This window comes from Notamacropus eugenii, chromosome X (assembly GCF_028372415.1).
Source record: "Notamacropus eugenii isolate mMacEug1 chromosome X, mMacEug1.pri_v2, whole genome shotgun sequence".
In the NCBI taxonomy this organism is placed as follows: Eukaryota; Metazoa; Chordata; class Mammalia; order Diprotodontia; family Macropodidae; genus Notamacropus; species Notamacropus eugenii.
In genome coordinates, this window is record NC_092879.1 from 5,560,506 (window position 1) to 5,582,323 (window position 21,818).

The 21,818-nt window shown below is 43.8% G+C and overlaps 1 protein-coding gene across 2 annotated transcripts; it reads left to right on the forward strand.

Annotated features, from left to right (window-relative positions):
- Positions 1–4,004: 4,004 nt before the first annotated feature.
- LOC140515557 (zinc finger protein 426-like) lies at positions 4,005–16,157 on the forward strand. 2 transcript variants are annotated; one of them, XM_072626321.1, is made up of 5 exons: positions 4,122–4,205; positions 6,364–6,435; positions 8,665–8,753; positions 12,559–12,685; positions 15,157–16,157. In XM_072626321.1, exons 2-5 carry the CDS (start codon positions 6,429–6,431, stop codon positions 15,333–15,335), a joined length of 402 nt encoding a protein of 133 aa, XP_072482422.1. In that variant the 5' UTR covers positions 4,122–4,205; positions 6,364–6,428; the 3' UTR covers positions 15,336–16,157. The 2 variants fall into 2 exon arrangements, with proteins under 2 accessions (XP_072482423.1, XP_072482422.1); XM_072626322.1 differs by lacking the exons at positions 12,559–12,685; positions 15,157–16,157 and adding an exon at positions 9,292–9,695 and having other exon boundaries at positions 4,005–4,205.
- Positions 16,158–21,818: the final 5,661 nt, after the last annotated feature.

Sequence of the window (21,818 nt, forward strand, 5' to 3'; positions counted from 1 at the left end):
CCCCATTAGGTAGTAAAGAAAGTCCATTCTCTTTCCAGGTTAAATTAGTTCAGACTGTGAACTGAGAGAAGTAACATGTCCTAGTGAATAAAAGGTCAGCTTTGGGGTCCAGAGCTCACAGAGCTGGGAGGAACTTTAGAATCCATTCAGTTTAACTGCTTCATTTTATAGATGAGGTAATTGAGACTCAGTCATGTTCAATGAGACCTAAAGGCACAACAGTCATGTCCAAGGTAGTTATTCACCCCAGGACTCCTGACTCCAGAGCTAGTGTTGTGTCCACTCTACCATGCTAGAGACCATCTGAGTCGTTGACAAAATCATCGTTTGAAGTACCCTTCTCCCAAAAAATCCTTTGACATACTTTAACAGAGTCAGATACAAAGGAATTCTAATTCTGTGACTTGTTATTAAGAAACAGATTTCGTCGTGCTATGCCTGGTGGTTTGGGGTTTATTTTTTTCAGGTCCAGTGTAAACTTGCACTGTGGAAGAACTTGTTGCAATTTGAGAATAGCCCACAGTTTCTTGTCTGTAGCTTTCGTCTCCTTGGTTGCCCCTTGCCCATGAAACACTAGCTTTTGCTTCCTCCTGTTTATCTTCTAATTACAATTAAGTCCAATATTTTACAAGTCCTCTAAGGAGACTGCTTCCTCTGGAAATTCTGACATAAAGAATCCTATGTGCAGTAGAGCACTAATGGTGAAAAGCACAATTCCACTTCATGAATATCTATGTTATTATTACTCTCGTATTAAACATGGACGTGAATATACTACTGATGGCAGAGCACAGGTCTTTTAAACTTTGAGATGTTTCTCTGCAGATTGTAGTGTAACTTTGGAATTTGTTTACAAAATTTCCAAGAATCCATTTCTTGCAAGGTATACCTCATGCCACTAAGAATGGTGTTTGGACCCTTGGAAGAGAGAAAGAAAACAAGTATTTATCAATTATCTACTGTTTGCCAGGTAGAATGCTAGGTATTTTAAAAATATTATCCATCTCATTCTGTCATCACAAGAACTTTGTGAGGTAGATGCCATTAACCTCATTTTACAGTTCATGAAACTGAGGCAGCTAGATATTAAGTGACTTGTGTAAGATCATACGGGTAGCAACTCAGTGAGGTGGGATTTGAACTCAAGTCTTTCTGACTCCAGATCACTGGTCTCTATCCACTGCAATACCCAGGTACTATAGGGGAAATATTGCCCTCCAGCAAGAATAGAAAAAGGGTTGGAGCATCTGAGGAGGGAGAAAGGGAGGAGAGAATAGCCATCACTGATATGATAAAAATCTTTGCCTGGGATTTTTATTGATGGGGGTGAGAGGGAAGAAACATGGAATAAGAAAAGAATTCATGAAAGTAAAAAAGTAGAACAGATAAAATCAAAATTACATGAAATGTATTGTATTATAAATCACGATGCAGTGAATACCTGCCAAGTACAACCTCATAAATTACATTTGGCAGAATGCTGTTTCTCCTAGATTTCTGTTAGAATGTTAAATTTTTTTGTGATTTTTGTCACGAGGTCTTCTTTATTTTAAGATTATGAGAAATATGACTATTTAAAAATTAATTTTGGGCAAAATATACATAGACCATCTAATCTTTTGTTAAAAATAATAATAATTTTAATATGTTTCTCTATATATATCTTTTATCACCATACAACAAAATCATATTGCAAATTCAATACACCAAAGCCCATCTGTGATCTATATAGATATAATTACAAAACATTCTTTAAAGAAGTAAAGAATAGCATAAGTAGTTAGAGAGATAAAAAATTGTTCACAACTGAGTTGTCCCAATACAATAAAAATGACAAGGCTACTGAAATTATTTTATAGATTTGGTGTTATACCACTCAACTCTCAAGGACATATGTACAGAGCTAGACAAAATGAAAACAAAATTTATTTGGACTAATCAAAGGTCTAGAAAATCTAGGAAAAGGGGGAAAGAAAACATGTAAGAATGAAGCAGGACTAACACTTCCATATCTCAGAAACGTAAAACGTAAAATGAAGCTCTTACTAGGAAATATGGCAAGGAGATTTTATTGACCAATAAAGATGAAAAAAACTATTTGGTAGTGATTAAAAATCAGGAAATAGAACAACGCGACAAGGAAGAATCTATCACAAATAATAGAACTCAGGAACTCAGTATTCGGTAAACCTGAAAACATAAATTACCTGACAAAGATTTCCCTCTTTGACAAGAATTGATGGGAAAACTAGAAAGTGGTCTGCCAGATAGCTATTAGATTTTGGCCAGTATATTATGTCATATCCCATACATTCCATTATACCATATACCATACATTCAAAATGGATATGTGACCTGAATAGAGATAAAAACCATACCATAGCTAACTACATAAAAACCATGTCTTTTTTAAATTGCATGTATGACCAATCTCTGGAACGGTTACCATGTCTCTTGTATCTTGTTTTAGTAACTCTTCAATCGTTACTGACTCGAGTTTTTCCACAGTGTTTGCTTTATTCGTTTGTGACTGCTTCCATATGGGTAGCCAACCTATGACACAGTTGATAGGTGGTGGGTGGTATTAACACTTTCTATCCAATTCATGCGTTGTTCTTGACCATTTCCCTTTTCCTTGACTAATTCTTCTTCTACCTTTGTCCATGTTTAGTCATAGGCACTAGTTGGCTCTATAGCTGACACTTAGAACTAGAAAGATGGGATGGAAGCCTCTGGTAACACTTCAGCATTTGATTACAATAGCAAACAGTGAGAAAGTTTAAATGAATCCTGGATTCAAATTCCTTGGATATAGAAATACAGAAAGCTGCTATGCCTTCCAAAGCAGTTACATAATGTTACATAAATGGGAATCATTGCAACTATTGTTGACTACCATTTGATTTTCCACAACCGTGGAATCGCCCTCCCTCCAATGGAGAGTCCTTTGTCACCCTTTCTCACTAACTCAGTACATCAAACACTCACACCCATCTACAGAGGAGCCTCTATAGATGTTACCCTTCTAAGGCTGCAAGTGCCCTAAGAACTCTTGCCCTCTGAAAAGCTGGCTGAAGGGGTATTGGCCATATTGCTACCTTCCCCCCATGTCCTCCCCATCTTCTGGCACTCTCTCCATTCCTGGCTCCTACCCTGAGATTCTGGGAAACCAGCCTCTGGGCTCTTCCTCACACTTCCAGACTCCAAGCACTTGCCCCAGCTGAGTCCTGGCCATGGAATGCCCTGCCCTCAAATTCCAGGACCATCCCTCAGCAGCTCCTCTCCTCCTGAGGCCACCTGTCGTCTCTCCAATGGCAGGTACACAATAGGCGCTTCTTCAAGGCAGTAACTCAGGAGTGTTCCTCCCTCCCTGGCCCGCCTTGTCCTCACCAGCCTGCAGAGAATGTGACTCTGGGTCCCATAAGGCAGTGAGCGCAGGGCTGTATGCACGGGCCTCGTCCCGGGTTTCACCCCCTTCTTCTCTGTGCTTTGGGGATCCCAGGTCAAGGGGCTGTGTTGTGTGTGGCAGGAGGGGGGTCCTTCCTGTTGGGGGTGGGGTCCTCTTCTCCTCCCCTCCCCCAACCCCCCTCCTCCTCCCCCTCCTCTCTTCTCTTCTCCCCCTGTCCATCTCCTTGTCCCCATCTCTTCATCCTCTTTCCCCCTCCTCTCCTCTTCCCCCCACCCCGCTCCTCCTCCCCCTCCTCTCTTTTCTCCTCCCCCCTCTCCTCCTCCCCCTCCCCATCTCTTCATCCTCTTTCCCCCTCCTCTCCTCTTCCCCTCCCCCCCTCCTCTCTTCTCTCCTCCCCTCTCTTCTCCTCCCCCTCCCCATCTCTTCATCCTCTTTCCCCCTCCTCTCCTCTTCCCCCCACACCCCTCCTCTCTTTTCTCCACTCCCCTCATCTCCTCCCCCACCCCATCTTTTCATCCTCTTTCCCCCTCCTCTCCTCTTCCCCTCCCCTCCCCCTTTACTCTTTCCGTTAGCACAAGGCCTGCCCCCTGTCCCGGAAGAAGAACTACTGGAGCACACAAGGAGGAACTTTTTCCCTCCTGGAAATGCTCCAGGCGGCAGGGGCGGGGCTTCTGGCAGGTTCCGGGGCGGGGTTTCCTGTTGGTTGGAAGGCAGCGGCAACAGATTTGGAACGTCCCTGCGAGAAGACGCTTGCGACCCTCGTGTGGTCGTGGGTGGAGGCCGGAGGCTGTAGGAAGTGAGTGTGTGCCTAGGACCCAGAGTGGAGGAGGGAGCAGGGTCTTCCGGGGTGGTCCCCCGAGCAGGGAGCGTCGAGGGGAGGGGGGGGCATCATCCTCCATTTGTACAGACTGGGAGTGGTAGGTGTGGGCCTCTCCATCCGGGCCCCTGGGGCTCCAGCTTCCAGGCTGTGCCAGCTCCACCCCTTCTTCTCCCTGCTTTGGTCCTGGGGCTGTGTTGTGCTTGGGAGGAGGGGGCTCCTCTCTGCCTCCTTCCCCCTCCGCCTCCTCTCCTCCTCAGTCCCCTGCCTTTCCTCCCCTTCCTCTGCCTACTCCTCACCTCGTCCCCCCTCCTCCTCTGTTTTCCCGTGCCCCCTCCTGTCCTTCACCCTCCTCCTCTTTCCCCGCCCCCTCTCCCTCTCTCCCCCCTCCCCTCCCTACTCCTCCCCTCCTTTCCTCTCCTCTTATCCCTCTCCTCCTCCCCCTCCTCCCCCTCCCTCTCCTCTCTCCTCCCACTCCCTCTTTTCCCCCTCCCTCTCCTCTCCCCTCCCCCTCCCCCTCCTCTCCCCTCCCCCTCCCTCTTTTCCCTCTCCCCCCTCCCTCTCCCTCCACCATCCCTGATACTGAGGCTTCTTCTTAAGCAAACTCTTCTGAGAGGGTATGTGAAGTTGGAATTGTGAAATTGAGGGCATTTCTCACTCAGAATCGATCTGAAAACTACTCTTTTCACTTTATATCTATTCCAACTTTACTTAATCCAGACTTCAGTGGGATTTTGAGGGTTCACCACAGTGAAGATGTGGAAAGCAGCTTCCAGTGATTTTTTTGGTGTCTAGTCAGCCACCTGCTGTGGGTAGAGCCAATATTTAATTTCATGTCCAGCTGACATTTCAACTAATTAATGTGTTTTATCACAAACCAAGAGAAATCAAAATCTGTTCCTAGCAGGGTGGAGTTCATGTATCTGATTAGAGATTAACAGGATGTTTCTATGCTTCCTATTTTTCATAGCACCAAGGGAAGTTTTATGTTAAATTCCATTTTCAGATAAAATCTCCACCATGGATGCCAATTAAGGAGGCTCTGTTTATCGCTTTGATTACAATACACTTCTTGAGGAGTGGAGCCACGATGGTGCAGTAAAGGCAGGGTCTGAGTTCTCCCCAATTCCCCTACAAACAAGTTTAAAATAATGCCTTAAAACAAATTCGGTAAAACAGGGTTTGTGAAAAATTTTTCCAGCCCAAGACAACTTAAAGGGTTAGCAGGAAAAATGTGTGTCTGGTGGGAGTGCCTAGCAGCCAGCCTGGTCACAAGGACATTGCAGGGCACTTTTGGCTGACACTGGGTGCATTATGGGAGCACCACTGTTGGTTAGATTGGGTTAAAGGAGCTTCCTGCCTCCTGACTGCCACTTAGATAAGCCTCTTGAGGAGGAGAAGGGTGTGTGTGTGTGGCGGGGGGGCTGGATTCAAGAGAAGAGGAGTCGTGGCTCCATCGCTGGATCCTCAGACCCCATGCCAGCTGCCCTGTAGTCTAACCCTAACCCTAACTCTAAATTGGTGCTGAGCCAGCCCTATCTCCCCCCTCCCCTGGCTCCAGGCTTCCACTCCTTCCCTTTCCACTGGGCTTCTGCCCTAACACTGCCCTTCAGTTGTGAAAGGGAGGTCTCAATTACTAAAATACTTCAGCACTTGACAACTGGAGCTTTCAGGAGCTTCTTCCATGGGCTAACATTTAATGACCTTGCCCAAAGAGAAAGTCCAAAGGCTCATATTTCATAATATGATTTCATATTATGATATATTATTATACAATAGTATTATTATTATATATAATAATATATAATTAATAATATTTGTATATAAATATACACTATATTAAATATTAATGTTAGTTAAATATTTAATCAATTGATTGATAATTAATTGAATATTTATATATAATATATTATGATTATATAATCATATATGATAATATGATTTCATAATATGAAAGTTCTTCAAAGAACCTCATAGAAAAGGAGAATTTAATCTATAGAAATGGAGCAAAGAGGGTGCTTTGTACTATTCTCAAAAAGTACTTTATTTTTCATTTTCAAGTAAAATATACACAATATGTAGCGGTTTTTTAATATTGTAAGCATACTCTCTGACAACTTAATTCATTATTTCACAGCATCCAGGTCAGAAGAGGAGTTAATTTTCTAAGGATACAATTGCTTCACCCATTAGAAATCCATCATGGCAGGTAGGTGGTGAGAGGGGCCTGAGGTCAGGAACTCATCTGAGATACTTCTTAGCTGCATGACTAAATTGTGCTTGGGAGGAGGGGACTCCTCCCTGCCGGTGGCGGGGCCCTTCTTTCCTCCCTCCCTCCTTCCCCCTCCGCCTCCTCTCCTCCTCCGTCCCCCTGCCTCTCCTCCCCTTCCTGTGCCCACTCCTCACCTCGTCCCCCCTCCCCCTCCCTCCTTCCTTTCAGCAGGTCACTGAACCCTGTTTGCCTCATTTTTCTCATCTCTAAAATGAAGTGAAGAAGGAAACGTCAATCCACTCCAGGATCTCTTCCAAGAAGAGCCCAAATTGAATCAGATAGAGTCGGATGTGACTGAAAACGACTGAACACTAGAGATCATTTTTCAGATGAACAGCATTCCTTATGCAATAATTTCCCCAAAATCCCAATGTGAGAAAAATTGGAAGCATAAAATTTCTTACTTGAAATTATTTTTAGTTTTCAACATTCATTTTTATAAGATTTCGAGTTCTAAATTACACGCCCTCCTTCCACTTCCCCCGGCCTTTGAGAGCCAGTGATCTGCTATAGGCTATACCTGTATGATCATATTAAACATTTTCACATTAGTCACGTTCTGAAAGAAGAATCAGAAGAACAGGGAAAAACCATAAGAAAGAAAAGCAAAAAAGGAAATCATCTGTTTTGATCTGCATTCAGACTCCATCGTTTTTTCTTTAGATATGGGTGAATTTTTCTTCTTCAGTTTTTGGAGTTGTGTTAGATCATCAAAGTTGGTCACAGAACAATGTTGCTGTTACCAGCTACAATGCTCTCCAGGTTCTGCTCACTTCATTCACCATTAGTTCATGCAGGTCTTTTCAGGTTTTTTGGAAATCAGCCAGCTCACCATTTCTTTTGGAACAGTAGTATTACATTACATTGTGTCTCAGTAAGCACCCTCACATATACAGGAGGGTCTGCTATCACAGGTTCTTAGATCTGCATTTATAAAAAGAAAGGCAACTTTTGAGTTTTTGAGGATTAGCAATCACTTTAATGACATTCAACATACAGGGACCAACAGACAGGCTTCCAATTGTCTAACCATTACATACATACATAGCTACCAGAGAGAGAAGTACCAACTTTTGGGTTTTCAAAGCCAAGGGTCTGTTAAGCCACTTCCCAGAGTCTCATCTGCAACACAGATAATTCAAAACTAAGCTCCAAAGTAAAACCTCCCCTCAGAGAATATATGCTCTTTTCAGAGTTAGAGGGCATGGTCCCTGCTGACCCAGCACTTCCTTAGCAATCAGGAAAAGGTATGGCCCTTCACAGGAAACAAGCCTCCCCTAATCAAGCCTCCCTCAATATACCTGGGGCCTATCAGTGGGTGGGGAAGATTTTTAACTCGCATTACACATTCATCAACCACAACTTGTTCACTCATTCCTCAATTGATGGGCATCCCCTCAATTTCCAATTTTTTGCCACCACAAAAAGAGGTGATATAAATATTTTTGTATGTGTGAGTCCTTTTCTATTTTTCAATCAGTGCACCTCTCCCCCAACAGTGTATTAGTGTTCCAGTTTTCCCACATCTTCAACATTTATCATTTTCCTCTTTTGTCATGTTAAGTGGGATGCTGTTTGTGTATTGTTTTAATTTGCATTTCTTAAATTTCGTTGACTGAAAACTGACGGTGGAAGTGTATCAGACAGTATTCCGGATTTAAAACATGGAACAACATTGCCTGTCAAATGAACTCAGTTTGGCTGAATGCATGTCTGCATTATCTCACATAGGAAAATCACTTCATCCATCTGTTCCTTTGACACGAGACTGACTGCATTCAGAGTAGAGTGAAGCCATTCTGATCCAATTACATGTGATTCTGATTCTTACACCTCCAACGCCATTCCTAATGGTGAATTTTAAGTCTATGTTGCATTAAGGTCAGATCTGAGGCTTAAAGATCCAATGATCCAATGATCCAGTGGGAGAGCACACTCTCATTTAGATGAGGAGAGTTTGCCTCTGATCAATCTGCACTGACAGTGATCAATGGGCTCAAGAATCCCAACTTCCCACCCCTTTGAGTTCATCTGGGGCCCAAGTGCAGTCCTGGCAGTCTGCTCACAGGGAGGCATGGGAGTGGGGAGAGACAGGCTTGGAGAGGGGAAAATTGTAAGGGAAGGACAGGGAGGGCATTTACCCCCTGGGTCCTTCTCTCTCCCCAGGTCAGTCTGCAGAGGACCAAGGCCTGGCCCAAGCAGGGAACCTGGAGCCAGAGGGAATGGCTGCTGGGAGCTGCAGACCCCCACCTCAGGTGAGTGCTGTCCCTCCACAGTGTCACAGTGCAATACCAGCTTCCTCCTCACTCTTTCTCTCATTCTCTCTGCTTAAGCTCATTAGTTAAAGAAAAACTCTGTTCTCAGTACTCTCTTTACACATTATCTTAGCATTTCCTACAAGATTCAGATCCTTGAAAAGCTCTTTAACAATTAAGATAGTCTTGTCTTACACTCTCTCCCTTCCCAGGCAGTAAGTCTCCCACATCTGGGTCCTCATCAGCTATCTCAGGTTGCATCCAAGACCCATCAATTTACCAAAACATGCCCTAGAGACAGAGGGAGTGGCCTTCATGGGATATAGAGTCTATGTGTGCCTTCTTTGACATAACCAATGATGATCCCTCATCCCTGTAATGGTAACCAATAATTGAATTTCTGTTCTTTCTTGTGTGCTTGTAGAAATGAACTGTACTTTCTATTAGGAGTCCATGGGCCAGAGCAGGGCCTTTTGATCCATCCTTTATTATCAGACTACTTGATTTAGTTATTTTTTTCTCTTTTGTTCATTAAAAGGGCCATTCCTTGACTACTTCTTAAAAAGGCCTGTTCACTCAACGGATGTTACCTCCCTCTAAGTGAGTACTTGAAAAGGCCAGTCTAAAAAGCCCAAGGTCTCCCATTGCATCCTGGGCCATCTCTAGTCATCCTGATGAATATCTGGTCACTGGACCCAGATGGCTCACGAGGACAAATGAGGCTAGTGACCTTGCACAGACCTCCCTCACTCAAAACACAGTCAAGAGAAAGACATGTCACCATTTCTCTGATGTCATGGTGTTTTTCAAAAGCAAAGGAGGAACACAACAACAAACCTGCCCCTGTTAATGAATGTTATCTGGCTGGGAGAAATGCCTCAGTTTATGTTTTTGTAAAATTTCCTGTGACATTAGTATAGCATTAAAAGTATAAATTATTTTGGGTAATAGTGTCATTTTTATTATAGTGACATTGAATATTCTCCCATCCGTTTACGCTGACCTTCATTTCTTTAAGGATTCCTTTGTAGTTGAATCTGTGCAACTCTTTTTGGGTGCTTTGGAATATTGTATGACTATTTTGTTTATTTGGAATGCGATTTTTCCTTCTTGCAGAGAAGTGATTATTAATAACCGATGATTTGGGGAGATCCACCCCTCTCCCTTTATCTAAAGTCCTGATTTTTAAAATGTTCACTTTCTTGAAGGACTTTGCTGATAATGAGATTGGACGTACTTTCTTGTTCAAGACCCTGCCCAGGTCTTGTGGGGAGTAGCCATTACATTCTACTCTGGCTTGGGTGGGACACACATTCTCTGAACAGAGTATAGATAGAGATAGCTGCACATTGTCATATTCTTTCTCTCATTAATGGTTAACCGATGAGAATTGATTGCCACTCTTCTCCCAAAAGAATACATAAGCCCTCAGCCTCCGCACATGATTGTCTTTGATCTAAGAGAGATGGCCAAATGGCCACCTTTTTAGTAATAAACATGCTGGCCTTATTAATAAAATGATCACATTTGTGACCCAGAACGGGTTGGTTGTTGTCCTTCGTTCTCAAAGAGGACCAGAATGACATCACTATGCTAGATTAAAGTTTCAGTATATCTGACTGTGGCTGATCAGACAGAGCAATATGAGTTTGGAATGCTCTACCACAGGTTGGGCACAGATGGTCTGCTTGAACATTTGGGGTGAATACTCTGAACTTGTACATCCTCTCTTTCCTTTGAGCTGTTTCAATTCTGCTTTGCTCATGGATACAGCCCCCTTTCTGATACGGGCAAGCCATGCCAAGTGGTCCTGTGCCAGTGTCTCCCATGCCACACAATCAATTCCAAAATTCTTGAGAGAGACCTTGAGAGTGTCTTTGTATCACATCTTCTGACCATGTGAATGCTTGCCCCACGCAAGTTCTCCATAAAACAGTCTTTTTGGCAAGCATAAACTTTGCATTCAAACCATGTGGCCAACCCATAGGAGTTGTGCTCTCTAAAGCATAGTTTGAATGCTTGGAAGTTTAGTTTGAGTGAGGACCTCAGTGTCTGATACCTTATCCTGCAGGTGATCTGCAGAATCTTCCTAAGACAATTCAAATGGAAGCAATTCAGTTTCCTGGCGTGGCACTGGTAGACTGTCCATGTTTCCCACATTGAAATGTTGATAATGATCCATGTAACCATGTAGTATTGTATTGTAAGCAAGTCATTGCACGCACATATTCCTGCCCATGAATACTGGACTTCCCCACACAGTGTGGGACACACTCACCTGCCAATACTTGCTTGTTAAGACCTGTTGGTGGACTTGACCACTGATGGCATATAGCTTACATTTTGTGTGTTTATTAGGAAAATGATGTAATCGTCATGATTTTAACTCTATTACGCAACAGATGAAACCTGTGTGAATGTTTTTTCAGAATTTTCTTCCCTTCTTTCCTTATGCTTCCACCACCCTCTTATTTTTATTCAATGTCCCCCAACTGCACCTGAAACTACTACCACCTCCCTGGATTATTCTAGCACACACCCGCCCCCCCAGGTGTGGTATTGTCCACTTTGGGAACCTATGGCTTTTTCTCATGGATTCTCCTTTTCCATTGTGCATCACTTTCAGAATAATGTGTATCCCTGCAGGTGGCAGAAGGAGCAAAGCTCTAGGGTAGGGAACATCTGCTGATCTCTGCCCTTTCTTGTTGACCTTTATTTTTCTTCTGCATCGTCCTGGAAATCTCAGCACTGTTTTCATGATCTACTAATCTTTCCAGTACTAGTTGCTCCAAAAGGTGGCAATTCCCTCCCATCCCAGGACAAGCAGACTTTTCAGGCACTAACCCTCCCCCCACCCCTCGCCCCCAGGGCTCAGTGTGAAGCCTTCATCTCCCTTCACCCATGACAATATTCACCAATGATGCCCCCTCCCACCCTATAGTAATGCCTCCCTCCTTTCTCCACCCTTTCAGTCGCTCTCCCTTCTTCCTCACCTGCTCCCCTGTATGTCCTTCTTTTTCTGAGACTACCTAAGGAGGTGAGAGGTCACCTCCATCCTACTGGTCCTGGATCCCTCTCTTGTCTTTGACACTGTTGATCACTCTCTTCTCCACGATACTCTCTTCTCTCTTATTTTTGGGGGCACCACTCTCTCCTGGTTCTCTTCCCCGTATATCTGGCCACTTTTCTTCTCTGTGTTGGCTATGACACGTCATCCCCAGAGTGACCTCAAGCCCTCAATGTAACCACAGATAACTCTTCTTCGCTTGGCCGTCTCATACCACTCAGTCCAGTTCCGATACTAATGAATATCTCTTTAGAGCCCTCTTCACGTTTTTATCTAGATAAGACTTTATTTCAGCCTCTCAGGAAGCGAACTGTGTCTTGGACGTTATTCTCTTTTAAGGGATCATATAAAACTCTCCCCTTCTCCCCCAAATACTCACAATCTCTTAATAGAATTTCTTTTAGAACATATCATTTTTATCAGTTCCGATGAGGAAGAAATTTTGCATCACTCTGTCTTCTTCACAGATCCACTTCCCTCAGAGACAGAATATTTTCTCCCTGGTTCCATAGGAAGACACATTCCATAATAAGACATTTCTCAACTTTATTCCAACTGATCATATAAAATGCATTTCTCAAAGTTCAGTTGGGCTCTTGATGACTGTGATTTCAAGTGCTGAGTGACACTCAACCACGTTCTCTGGCCTTCATTCTCTTCCTGTAAATTGATGAGGGATGGATTATTTACCTCTGATGTGTCTTTCGGTTCTATATCCTATGAGTCTGGATGATTTAGGGGTTGGTGACATTCAAGGACGTGGCTGTGGACTTTACCCAGGAGGAGTGGGGCCTCTTGGATCCCGATCAGAAGGAACTGCACAAGGAAGTCATGCTGGAGAATGCCCAGAATCTGCTCTCCGTGGGTAAGGACACTTCCCCTGGTAACTCAGAGTCTGCAATAAAAGGGAATATCTTCATTCCCCGGTGTTCAGAGTCTGGAGCACTTATCAGTTATTAGAGAGAGAAAAGTGTACGTTTCCTGTGCCCAAGAGACAGAATCCTCCTGCTGCCTGGTTTTCCTATAGAAAGTCTGCATCGGGCGACAGGGAGCTGAGGGTTTCCTCTGTTGCTGTTGAAGTTGTCTCTTACTGATTCTAGGCAGCTTCAGGTCAAAAGTCCAATCAATGCGGAAGCATCTCAGATGTGGCCCTGATCTCAGATGGACTTGGATTTTGCTGCCAAATCACTGAAAACTGCTCAGACAGCTTTTCCTTGTAACCCCTTCCTCCCAGGGATGGATTGAGAATTTGGAGTAGTCTTCCTTTTCACAAACATCAGTTTGTAGGTTGAAGAGCCTAGTTGTGCCCAGTGTAGCAGGTTTGTCGTGAATCTTCCTTCCTCTTGCCTTAAACTTCCAGCACAGAGAGCAGAAAAGGAAGGGAAGGGAAGAAGCATTTATATTCACCCATTGTTTGCCAAGTGTAGAGCCAAATGCCAAGTAAAGAAATTTTGAATGTTATGATACATTATTCTCATAATAACCTTCCAAGTTAGGTGACTTTATTATCCACTTCTGAGAGCTGAAGAAACTGCGGCAAACGGAGGTTAAGTGAGTTGTCCAGGGGCACCCAACTGGTAACTGCTGGAGGCTGGATTTAAACTTAGGTATTCCTGACTCCAGGTCCAGGGCTCTCTCCAGTGGGGTGCTTGGTTCTTGTGCTTGGACCCCAATTCTTAAATCACGTTTCTCTGTAGCCTCAAAACACCGTTTCAGGCAGTTTCTCCTCAGCCCAAGGACAGCTTACCCTGGGTCTCTTTACCTGATACAGTAGCCAGCTGCTTCTATAGAATTTATTAGCTTGAACCAGCTGTGTACTGGCTGAACTGGTTGTGTACTGTGTACTGGGTAATAAAGACATTTACTACTCACTGATGAATCCTGTGTGCCCTAGACTTAGACATACATGTACTCCCTTGTGTTTATCTTGTCTAACACGACATTGATGGGGGCAACCTGGGTATTTCTCAGTCATCCCTGACTGTTAGTTGACTTAGTGATGTTTCAGACCTAAAACCACACCTACATGTAGCCACCACTTGGGCTATTTCCCGATGAACTCTGGGTAAAATATCTGCACAGTAGATACTAAAAGTGCATGTTCCTTTTAGAACTAACCACTCCTTAGCCACTCCCTAATCTCACCATGAATCATCTAAGTAGCATGTTTGGCACATGTCTTATGATAGAATATCCTATGTAAACTTGACTTTTACCCCTTTAAGTTGACAGGTTCCCTAAGACCTCTTGCCTACTGAAAAGCATATTACATCTGTACCCCCTTGACCTCAAGAATGTTTGAGTCCATGAATTCTTTTTTAGATGGTCCCCACAGGGAACTCCAGTCTCATGTTCCTCTATCTCTCCAGCCCTCAGCATCTCTACTTCCTCTAATTTGTTGTAATGGAAACTATGGAATGAGTCCATCCTTCTACAAAGAAGGGACACCAAGAAGAACTTTTCTGATAACAAATTGGTTCCATGATCTTCTCCCCTACCTCTTCCCAAAATAAATTCTATGGCAAGTAACTACCCCATATTCCTTGCTTGCATGCCTCCACATCCCCTCAGTTTCCATTTTTTTGCCACCACACAAAGAGGTGCTATAAATATTTTTGTATGTGTGAGTCCTTTTCTATTTTTCAATCAGTGCACCTCTCTCCCAACAATGTATTAGTGTTCCAATTTTCCCACATCTTCAATATTTATCATTTTCCTCTTTTGTCATGTTAAGTGTGATGCTGTTTGTATATTGTTTTAATTTGCATTTCTTAAGTTTCGTTGACTGAAAACTGACGGTGGAAGTGTATCAGACAGTATTCCGGATTTAAAACATGGAACAACATTGCCTGTCAAATGAACTCAGTTTGGCTGAATGCATGTCTGCATTATCTCACATAGGAAAATGACTTCATCCATCTGTTCCTTTGACACGAGACTGACTGCATTCAGAGTAGAGTGAAGCCATTCTGATCCAATTACATGTGATTCTGATTCTTACACCTCCAACGCCATTCCTAATGGTGAATTTTAAGTCTATGTTGCATTAAGGTCAGATCTGAGGCTTAAAGATCCAATGATCCAATGATCCAGTGGGAGAGCACACTCTCATTTAGATGAGGAGAGTTTGCCTCTGATCAATCTGCACTGACAGTGATCAATGGGCTCAAGAATCCCAACTTCCCACCCCTTTGAGTTCATCTGGGGCCCAAGTGCAGTCCTGGCAGTCTGCTCACAGGGAGGCATGGGAGTGGGGAGAGACAGGCTTGGAGAGGGGAAAATTGTAAGGGAAGGACAGGGAGGGCATTTACCCCCTGGGTCCTTCTCTCTCCCCAGGTCAGTCTGCAGAGGACCAAGGCCTGGCCCAAGCAGGGAACCTGGAGCCAGAGGGAATGGCTGCTGGGAGCTGCAGACCCCCACCTCAGGTGAGTGCTGTCCCTCCACAGTGTCACAGTGCAATACCAGCTTCCTCCTCACTCTTTCTCTCATTCTCTCTGCTTAAGCTCATTAGTTAAAGAAAAACTCTGTTCTCAGTACTCTCTTTACACATTATCTTAGCATTTCCTACAAGATTCAGATCCTTGAAAAGCTCTTTAACAATTAAGATAGTCTTGTCTTACACTCTCTCCCTTCCCAGGCAGTAAGTCTCCCACATCTGGGTCCTCATCAGCTATCTCAGGTTGCATCCAAGACCCATCAATTTACCAAAACATGCCCTAGAGACAGAGGGAGTGGCCTTCATGGGATATAGAGTCTATGTGTGCCTTCTTTGACATAACCAATGATGATCCCTCATCCCTGTAATGGTAACCAATAATTGAATTTCTGTTCTTTCTTGTGTGCTTGTAGAAATGAACTGTACTTTCTATTAGGAGTCCATGGGCCAGAGCAGGGCCTTTTGATCCATCCTTTATTATCAGACTACTTGATTTAGTTATTTTTTTCTCTTTTGTTCATTAAAAGGGCCATTCCTTGACTACTTCTTAAAAAGGCCTGTTCACTCAACGGATGTTACCTCCCTCTAAGTGAGTACTTGAAAAGGCCAGTCTAAAAAGCCCAAGGTCTCCCATTGCATCCTGGGCCATCTCTAGTCATCCTGATGAATATCTGGTCACTGGACCCAGATGGCTCACGAGGACAAATGAGGCTAGTGACCTTGCACAGACCTCCCTCACTCAAAACACAGTCAAGAGAAAGACATGTCACCATTTCTCTGATGTCATGGTGTTTTTCAAAAGCAAAGGAGGAACACAACAACAAACCTGCCCCTGTTAATGAATGTTATCTGGCTGGGAGAAATGCCTCAGTTTATGTTTTTGTAAAATTTCCTGTGACATTAGTATAGCATTAAAAGTATAAATTATTTTGGGTAATAGTGTCATTTTTATTATAGTGACATTGAATATTCTCCCATCCGTTTACGCTGACCTTCATTTCTTTAAGGATTCCTTTGTAGTTGAATCTGTGCAACTCTTTTTGGGTGCTTTGGAATATTGTATGACTATTTTGTTTATTTGGAATGCGATTTTTCCTTCTTGCAGAGAAGTGATTATTAATAACCGATGATTTGGGGAGATCCACCCCTCTCCCTTTATCTAAAGTCCTGATTTTTAAAATGTTCACTTTCTTGAAGGACTTTGCTGATAATGAGATTGGACGTACTTTCTTGTTCAAGACCCTGCCCAGGTCTTGTGGGGAGTAGCCATTACATTCTACTCTGGCTTGGGTGGGACACACATTCTCTGAACAGAGTATAGATAGAGATAGCTGCACATTGTCATATTCTTTCTCTCATTAATGGTTAACCGATGAGAATTGATTGCCACTCTTCTCCCAAAAGAATACATAAGCCCTCAGCCTCCGCACATGATTGTCTTTGATCTAAGAGAGATGGCCAAATGGCCACCTTTTTAGTAATAAACATGCTGGCCTTATTAATAAAATGATCACATTTGTGACCCAGAACGGGTTGGTTGTTGTCCTTCGTTCTCAAAGAGGACCAGAATGACATCACTATGCTAGATTAAAGTTTCAGTATATCTGACTGTGGCTGATCAGACAGAGCAATATGAGTTTGGAATGCTCTACCACAGGTTGGGCACAGATGGTCTGCTTGAACATTTGGGGTGAATACTCTGAACTTGTACATCCTCTCTTTCCTTTGAGCTGTTTCAATTCTGCTTTGCTCATGGATACAGCCCCCTTTCTGATACGGGCAAGCCATGCCAAGTGGTCCTGTGCCAGTGTCTCCCATGCCACACAATCAATTCCAAAATTCTTGAGAGAGACCTTGAGAGTGTCTTTGTATCACATCTTCTGACCATGTGAATGCTTGCCCCATGCAAGTTCTCCATAAAACAGTCTTTTTGGCAAGCATACACTTTGCATTCAAACCATGTGGCCAACCCATAGGAGTTGTGCTCTCTAAAGCATAGTTTGAATGCTTGGAAGTTTAGTTTGAGTGAGGACCTCAGTGTCTGATACCTTATCCTGCAGGTGATCTGCAGAATCTTCCTAAGACAATTCAAATGGAAGCAATTCAGTTTCCTGGCGTGGCACTGGTAGACTGTCCATGTTTCCCACATTGAAATGTTGATGATGATCCATGTAACCATGTAGTATTGTATTGTAAGCAAGTCATTGCACGCACATATTCCTGCCCATGAATACTGGACTTCCCCACACAGTGTGGGACACACTCACCTGCCAATACTTGCTTGTTAAGACCTGTTGGTGGACTTGACCACTGATGGCATATAGCTTACATTTTGTGTGTTTATTAGGAAAATGATGTAATCGTCATGATTTTAACTCTATTACGCAACAGATGAAACCTGTGTGAATGTTTTTTCAGAATTTTCTTCCCTTCTTTCCTTATGCTTCCACCACCCTCTTATTTTTATTCAATGTCCCCCAACTGCACCTGAAACTACTACCACCTCCCTGGATTATTCTAGCACACACCCGCCCCCCCAGGTGTGGTATTGTCCACTTTGGGAACCTATGGCTTTTTCTCATGGATTCTCCTTTTCCATTGTGCATCACTTTCAGAATAATGTGTATCCCTGCAGGTGGCAGAAGGAGCAAAGCTCTAGGGTAGGGAACATCTGCTGATCTCTGCCCTTTCTTGTTGACCTTTATTTTTCTTCTGCATCGTCCTGGAAATCTCAGCACTGTTTTCATGATCTACTAATCTTTCCAGTACTAGTTGCTCCAAAAGGTGGCAATTCCCTCCCATCCCAGGACAAGCAGACTTTTCAGGCACTAACCCTCCCCCCACCCCTCGCCCCCAGGGCTCAGTGTGAAGCCTTCATCTCCCTTCACCCATGACAATATTCACCAATGATGCCCCCTCCCACCCTATAGTAATGCCTCCCTCCTTTCTCCACCCTTTCAGTCGCTCTCCCTTCTTCCTCACCTGCTCCCCTGTATGTCCTTCTTTTTCTGAGACTACCTAAGGAGGTGAGAGGTCACCTCCATCCTACTGGTCCTGGATCCCTCTCTTGTCTTTGACACTGTTGATCACTCTCTTCTCCACGATACTCTCTTCTCTCTTATTTTTGGGGGCACCACTCTCTCCTGGTTCTCTTCCCCGTATATCTGGCCACTTTTCTTCTCTGTGTTGGCTATGACACGTCATCCCCAGAGTGACCTCAAGCCCTCAATGTAACCACAGATAACTCTTCTTCGCTTGGCCGTCTCATACCACTCAGTCCAGTTCCAATACTAATGAATATCTCTTTAGAGCCCTCTTCACGTTTTTATCTAGATAAGACTTTATTTCAGCCTCTCAGGAAGCGAACTGTGTCTTGGACGTTATTCTCTTTTAAGGGATCATATAAAACTCTCCCCTTCTCCCCCAAATACTCACAATCTCTTAATAGAATTTCTTTTAGAACATATCATTTTTATCAGTTCCGATGAGGAAGAAATTTTGCATCACTCTGTCTTCTCCACAGATCCACTTCCCTCAGAGACAGAATATTTTCTCCCTGGTTCCATAGGAAGACACATTCCATAATAAGACATTTCTCAACTTTATTCCAACTGATCATATAAAATGCATTTCTCAAAGTTCAGTTGGGCTCTTGATGACTGTGATTTCAAGTGCTGAGTGACACTCAACCACGTTCTCTGGCCTTCATTCTCTTCCTGTAAATTGATGAGGGATGGATTATTTACCTCTGATGTGTCTTTCGGTTCTATATCCTATGAGTCTGGATGATTTAGGGGTTGGTGACATTCAAGGACGTGGCTGTGGACTTTACCCAGGAGGAGTGGGGCCTCTTGGATCCTGATCAGAAGGAACTGCACAAGGAAGTCATGCTGGAAAATGCCCAGAATCTGCTCTCCGTGGGTAAGGACACTTCCCCTGGTAACTCAGAGTCTGCAATAAAAGGGAATATCTTCATTCCCCGGTGTTCAGAGTCTGGAGCACTTATCAGTTATTAGAGAGAGAAAAGTGTACGTTTCCTGTGCCCAAGAGACAGAATCCTCCTGCTGCCTGGTTTTCCTATAGAAAGTCTGCATCGGGCGACAGGGAGCTGAGGGTTTCCTCTGTTGCTGTTGAAGTTGTCTCTTACTGATTCTAGGCAGCTTCAGGTCAAAAGTCCAATCAATGCGGAAGCATCTCAGATGTGGCCCTGATCTCAGATGGACTTGGATTTTGCTGCCAAATCACTGAAAACTGCTCAGACAGCTTTTCCTTGTAACCCCTTCCTCCCAGGGATGGATTGAGAATTTGGAGTAGTCTTCCTTTTCACAAACATCAGTTTGTAGGTTGAAGAGCCTAGTTGTGCCCAGTGTAGCAGGTTTGTCGTGAATCTTCCTTCCTCTTGCCTTAAACTTCCAGCACAGAGAGCAGAAAAGGAAGGGAAGGGAAGAAGCATTTATATTCACCCATTGTTTGCCAAGTGTAGAGCCAAATGCCAAGTAAAGAAATTTTGAATGTTATGATACATTATTCTCATAATAACCTTCCAAGTTAGGTGACTTTATTATCCACTTCTGAGAGCTGAAGAAACTGCGGCAAACGGAGGTTAAGTGAGTTGTCCAGGGGCACCCAACTGGTAACTGCTGGAGGCTGGATTTAAACTTAGGTATTCCTGACTCCAGGTCCAGGGCTCTCTCCAGTGGGGTGCTTGGTTCTTGTGCTTGGACCCCAATTCTTAAATCACGTTTCTCTGTAGCCTCAAAACACCGTTTCAGGCAGTTTCTCCTCAGCCCAAGGACAGCTTACCCTGGGTCTCTTTACCTGATACAGTAGCCAGCTGCTTCTATAGAATTTATTAGCTTGAACCAGCTGTGTACTGGCTGAACTGGTTGTGTACTGTGTACTGGGTAATAAAGACATTTACTACTCACTGATGAATCCTGTGTGCCCTAGACTTAGACATACGTGTACGCCCTTGTGTTTATCTTGTCTAACATGACATTGATGGGGGCAACCTGGGTATTTCTCAGTCATCCCTGACTGTTAGTTGACTTAGTGATGTTTCAGACCTAAAACCACACCTACATGTAGCCACCACTTGGGCTATTTCCCGATGAACTCTGGGTAAAATATCTGCACAGTAGATACTAAAAGTGCATGTTCCTTTTAGAACTAACCACTCCTTAGCCACTCCCTAATCTCACCATGAATCATCTAAGTAGCATGTCTGGCACATGTCTTATGATAGAGTATCCTATATAAACTTGATTTTTACCCCATTAAGTTGACAGGTTCCCTAAGAACTCTTACCTGCTGAAAAGCATAATACATCATTATCCCCTTGACCCCAAGAATGCTTGAGTCCGTGAATTCTTTTTTAGGTGGTCCCCACAGGGAACTCCAGTCTCAGGTTCCTCTATCTCTCCAGCCCTCAGCATCTCCACTGCCTCTAATTTCTTGATAATGGAAACTATGGAATGAGTCCATCCTTCTACAAAGAAGGGACGCCAAGACCAACTTTTCTGATTCCAAATTGGTTCCACGATCTTCTCCCCTACGTCTTCCCAAAAGAAATGCTATGGCAAGTAACTACCCCATATTCCTTGCTTGCATACCCCTGCTATCGTTAGGAAGGACAGACTGGCAGAGAGTCAGAGTTTGGAACAACTAGAGTTTCTTGAGTTTGCCGGCAGGAGGCTGTCATCTGAAAAGGCAAATACTTTTAAGGTTTCACGGAGTGAGGAGCCAGGCAGGGGGCGCAGGGCCAAAGAGGATTTGTCAGGGTCCCTCTTGCTCGCACTTGAGTCTGATTTGACAGAACTCTTTTTCTCCCTGTTGGGGTTAGGATTTTCTGCTAGAATGGAACACCTCAGGATTGGGGGGCAGGGGAGCTGAGAGTCTGGCTCAGAATATGTTGTACAAAAGGATAATGTAGCACATTCTGTTTTGAGTCACTTGCATTGCAAGCACTGATGTTTGAATGTAATGGAGTGAATCTCAGCATGGAGCACCTCTGGATACACACCCTTTTCCCCAAAGAGAGCTAAATTACAACTTTCTCTCCATCCTCATCCCTCACTGATTCCGCATTCCCAGGAGTTCCCAGAGAAGATGTGATCTCTTATTTTGAGGAAAGGGAAGCACCATGGAGGCTGGACCAAGAAAGCCTGAGGAGCCACTGTCCAGGTAAATGAGGTAAAAGCCAGTATATGAGGGCTGTGATTACAAGTGGCTGATCTGTATTGCGGTGAAGCAAGTTCTAGATTTGGGGCCGGGAAGAGCTGTCTTGAAATTCTGTTTAAGATGTGTTTTAGCAGTGACTTCCTGGGCCAGTCACTGAAACATGGAGCCTCATTTTGCCCATCTGTCAAATGAGGGAGTTGGACCCCATGGGCTTTTTTAGCTCCATTCCAGTGATCAATCTACTATCCTCTAAGAAGTTATTGTATAGAATTCGGGGACATGGAATTCTCCTGAAAGTGAAAAAGGGGGTTAGGTTGCCCAATATGAGCTCTTTCTTAGATCTTCAAGTCAGCAAACATTTAAGCACCTGCTGCTACATGCC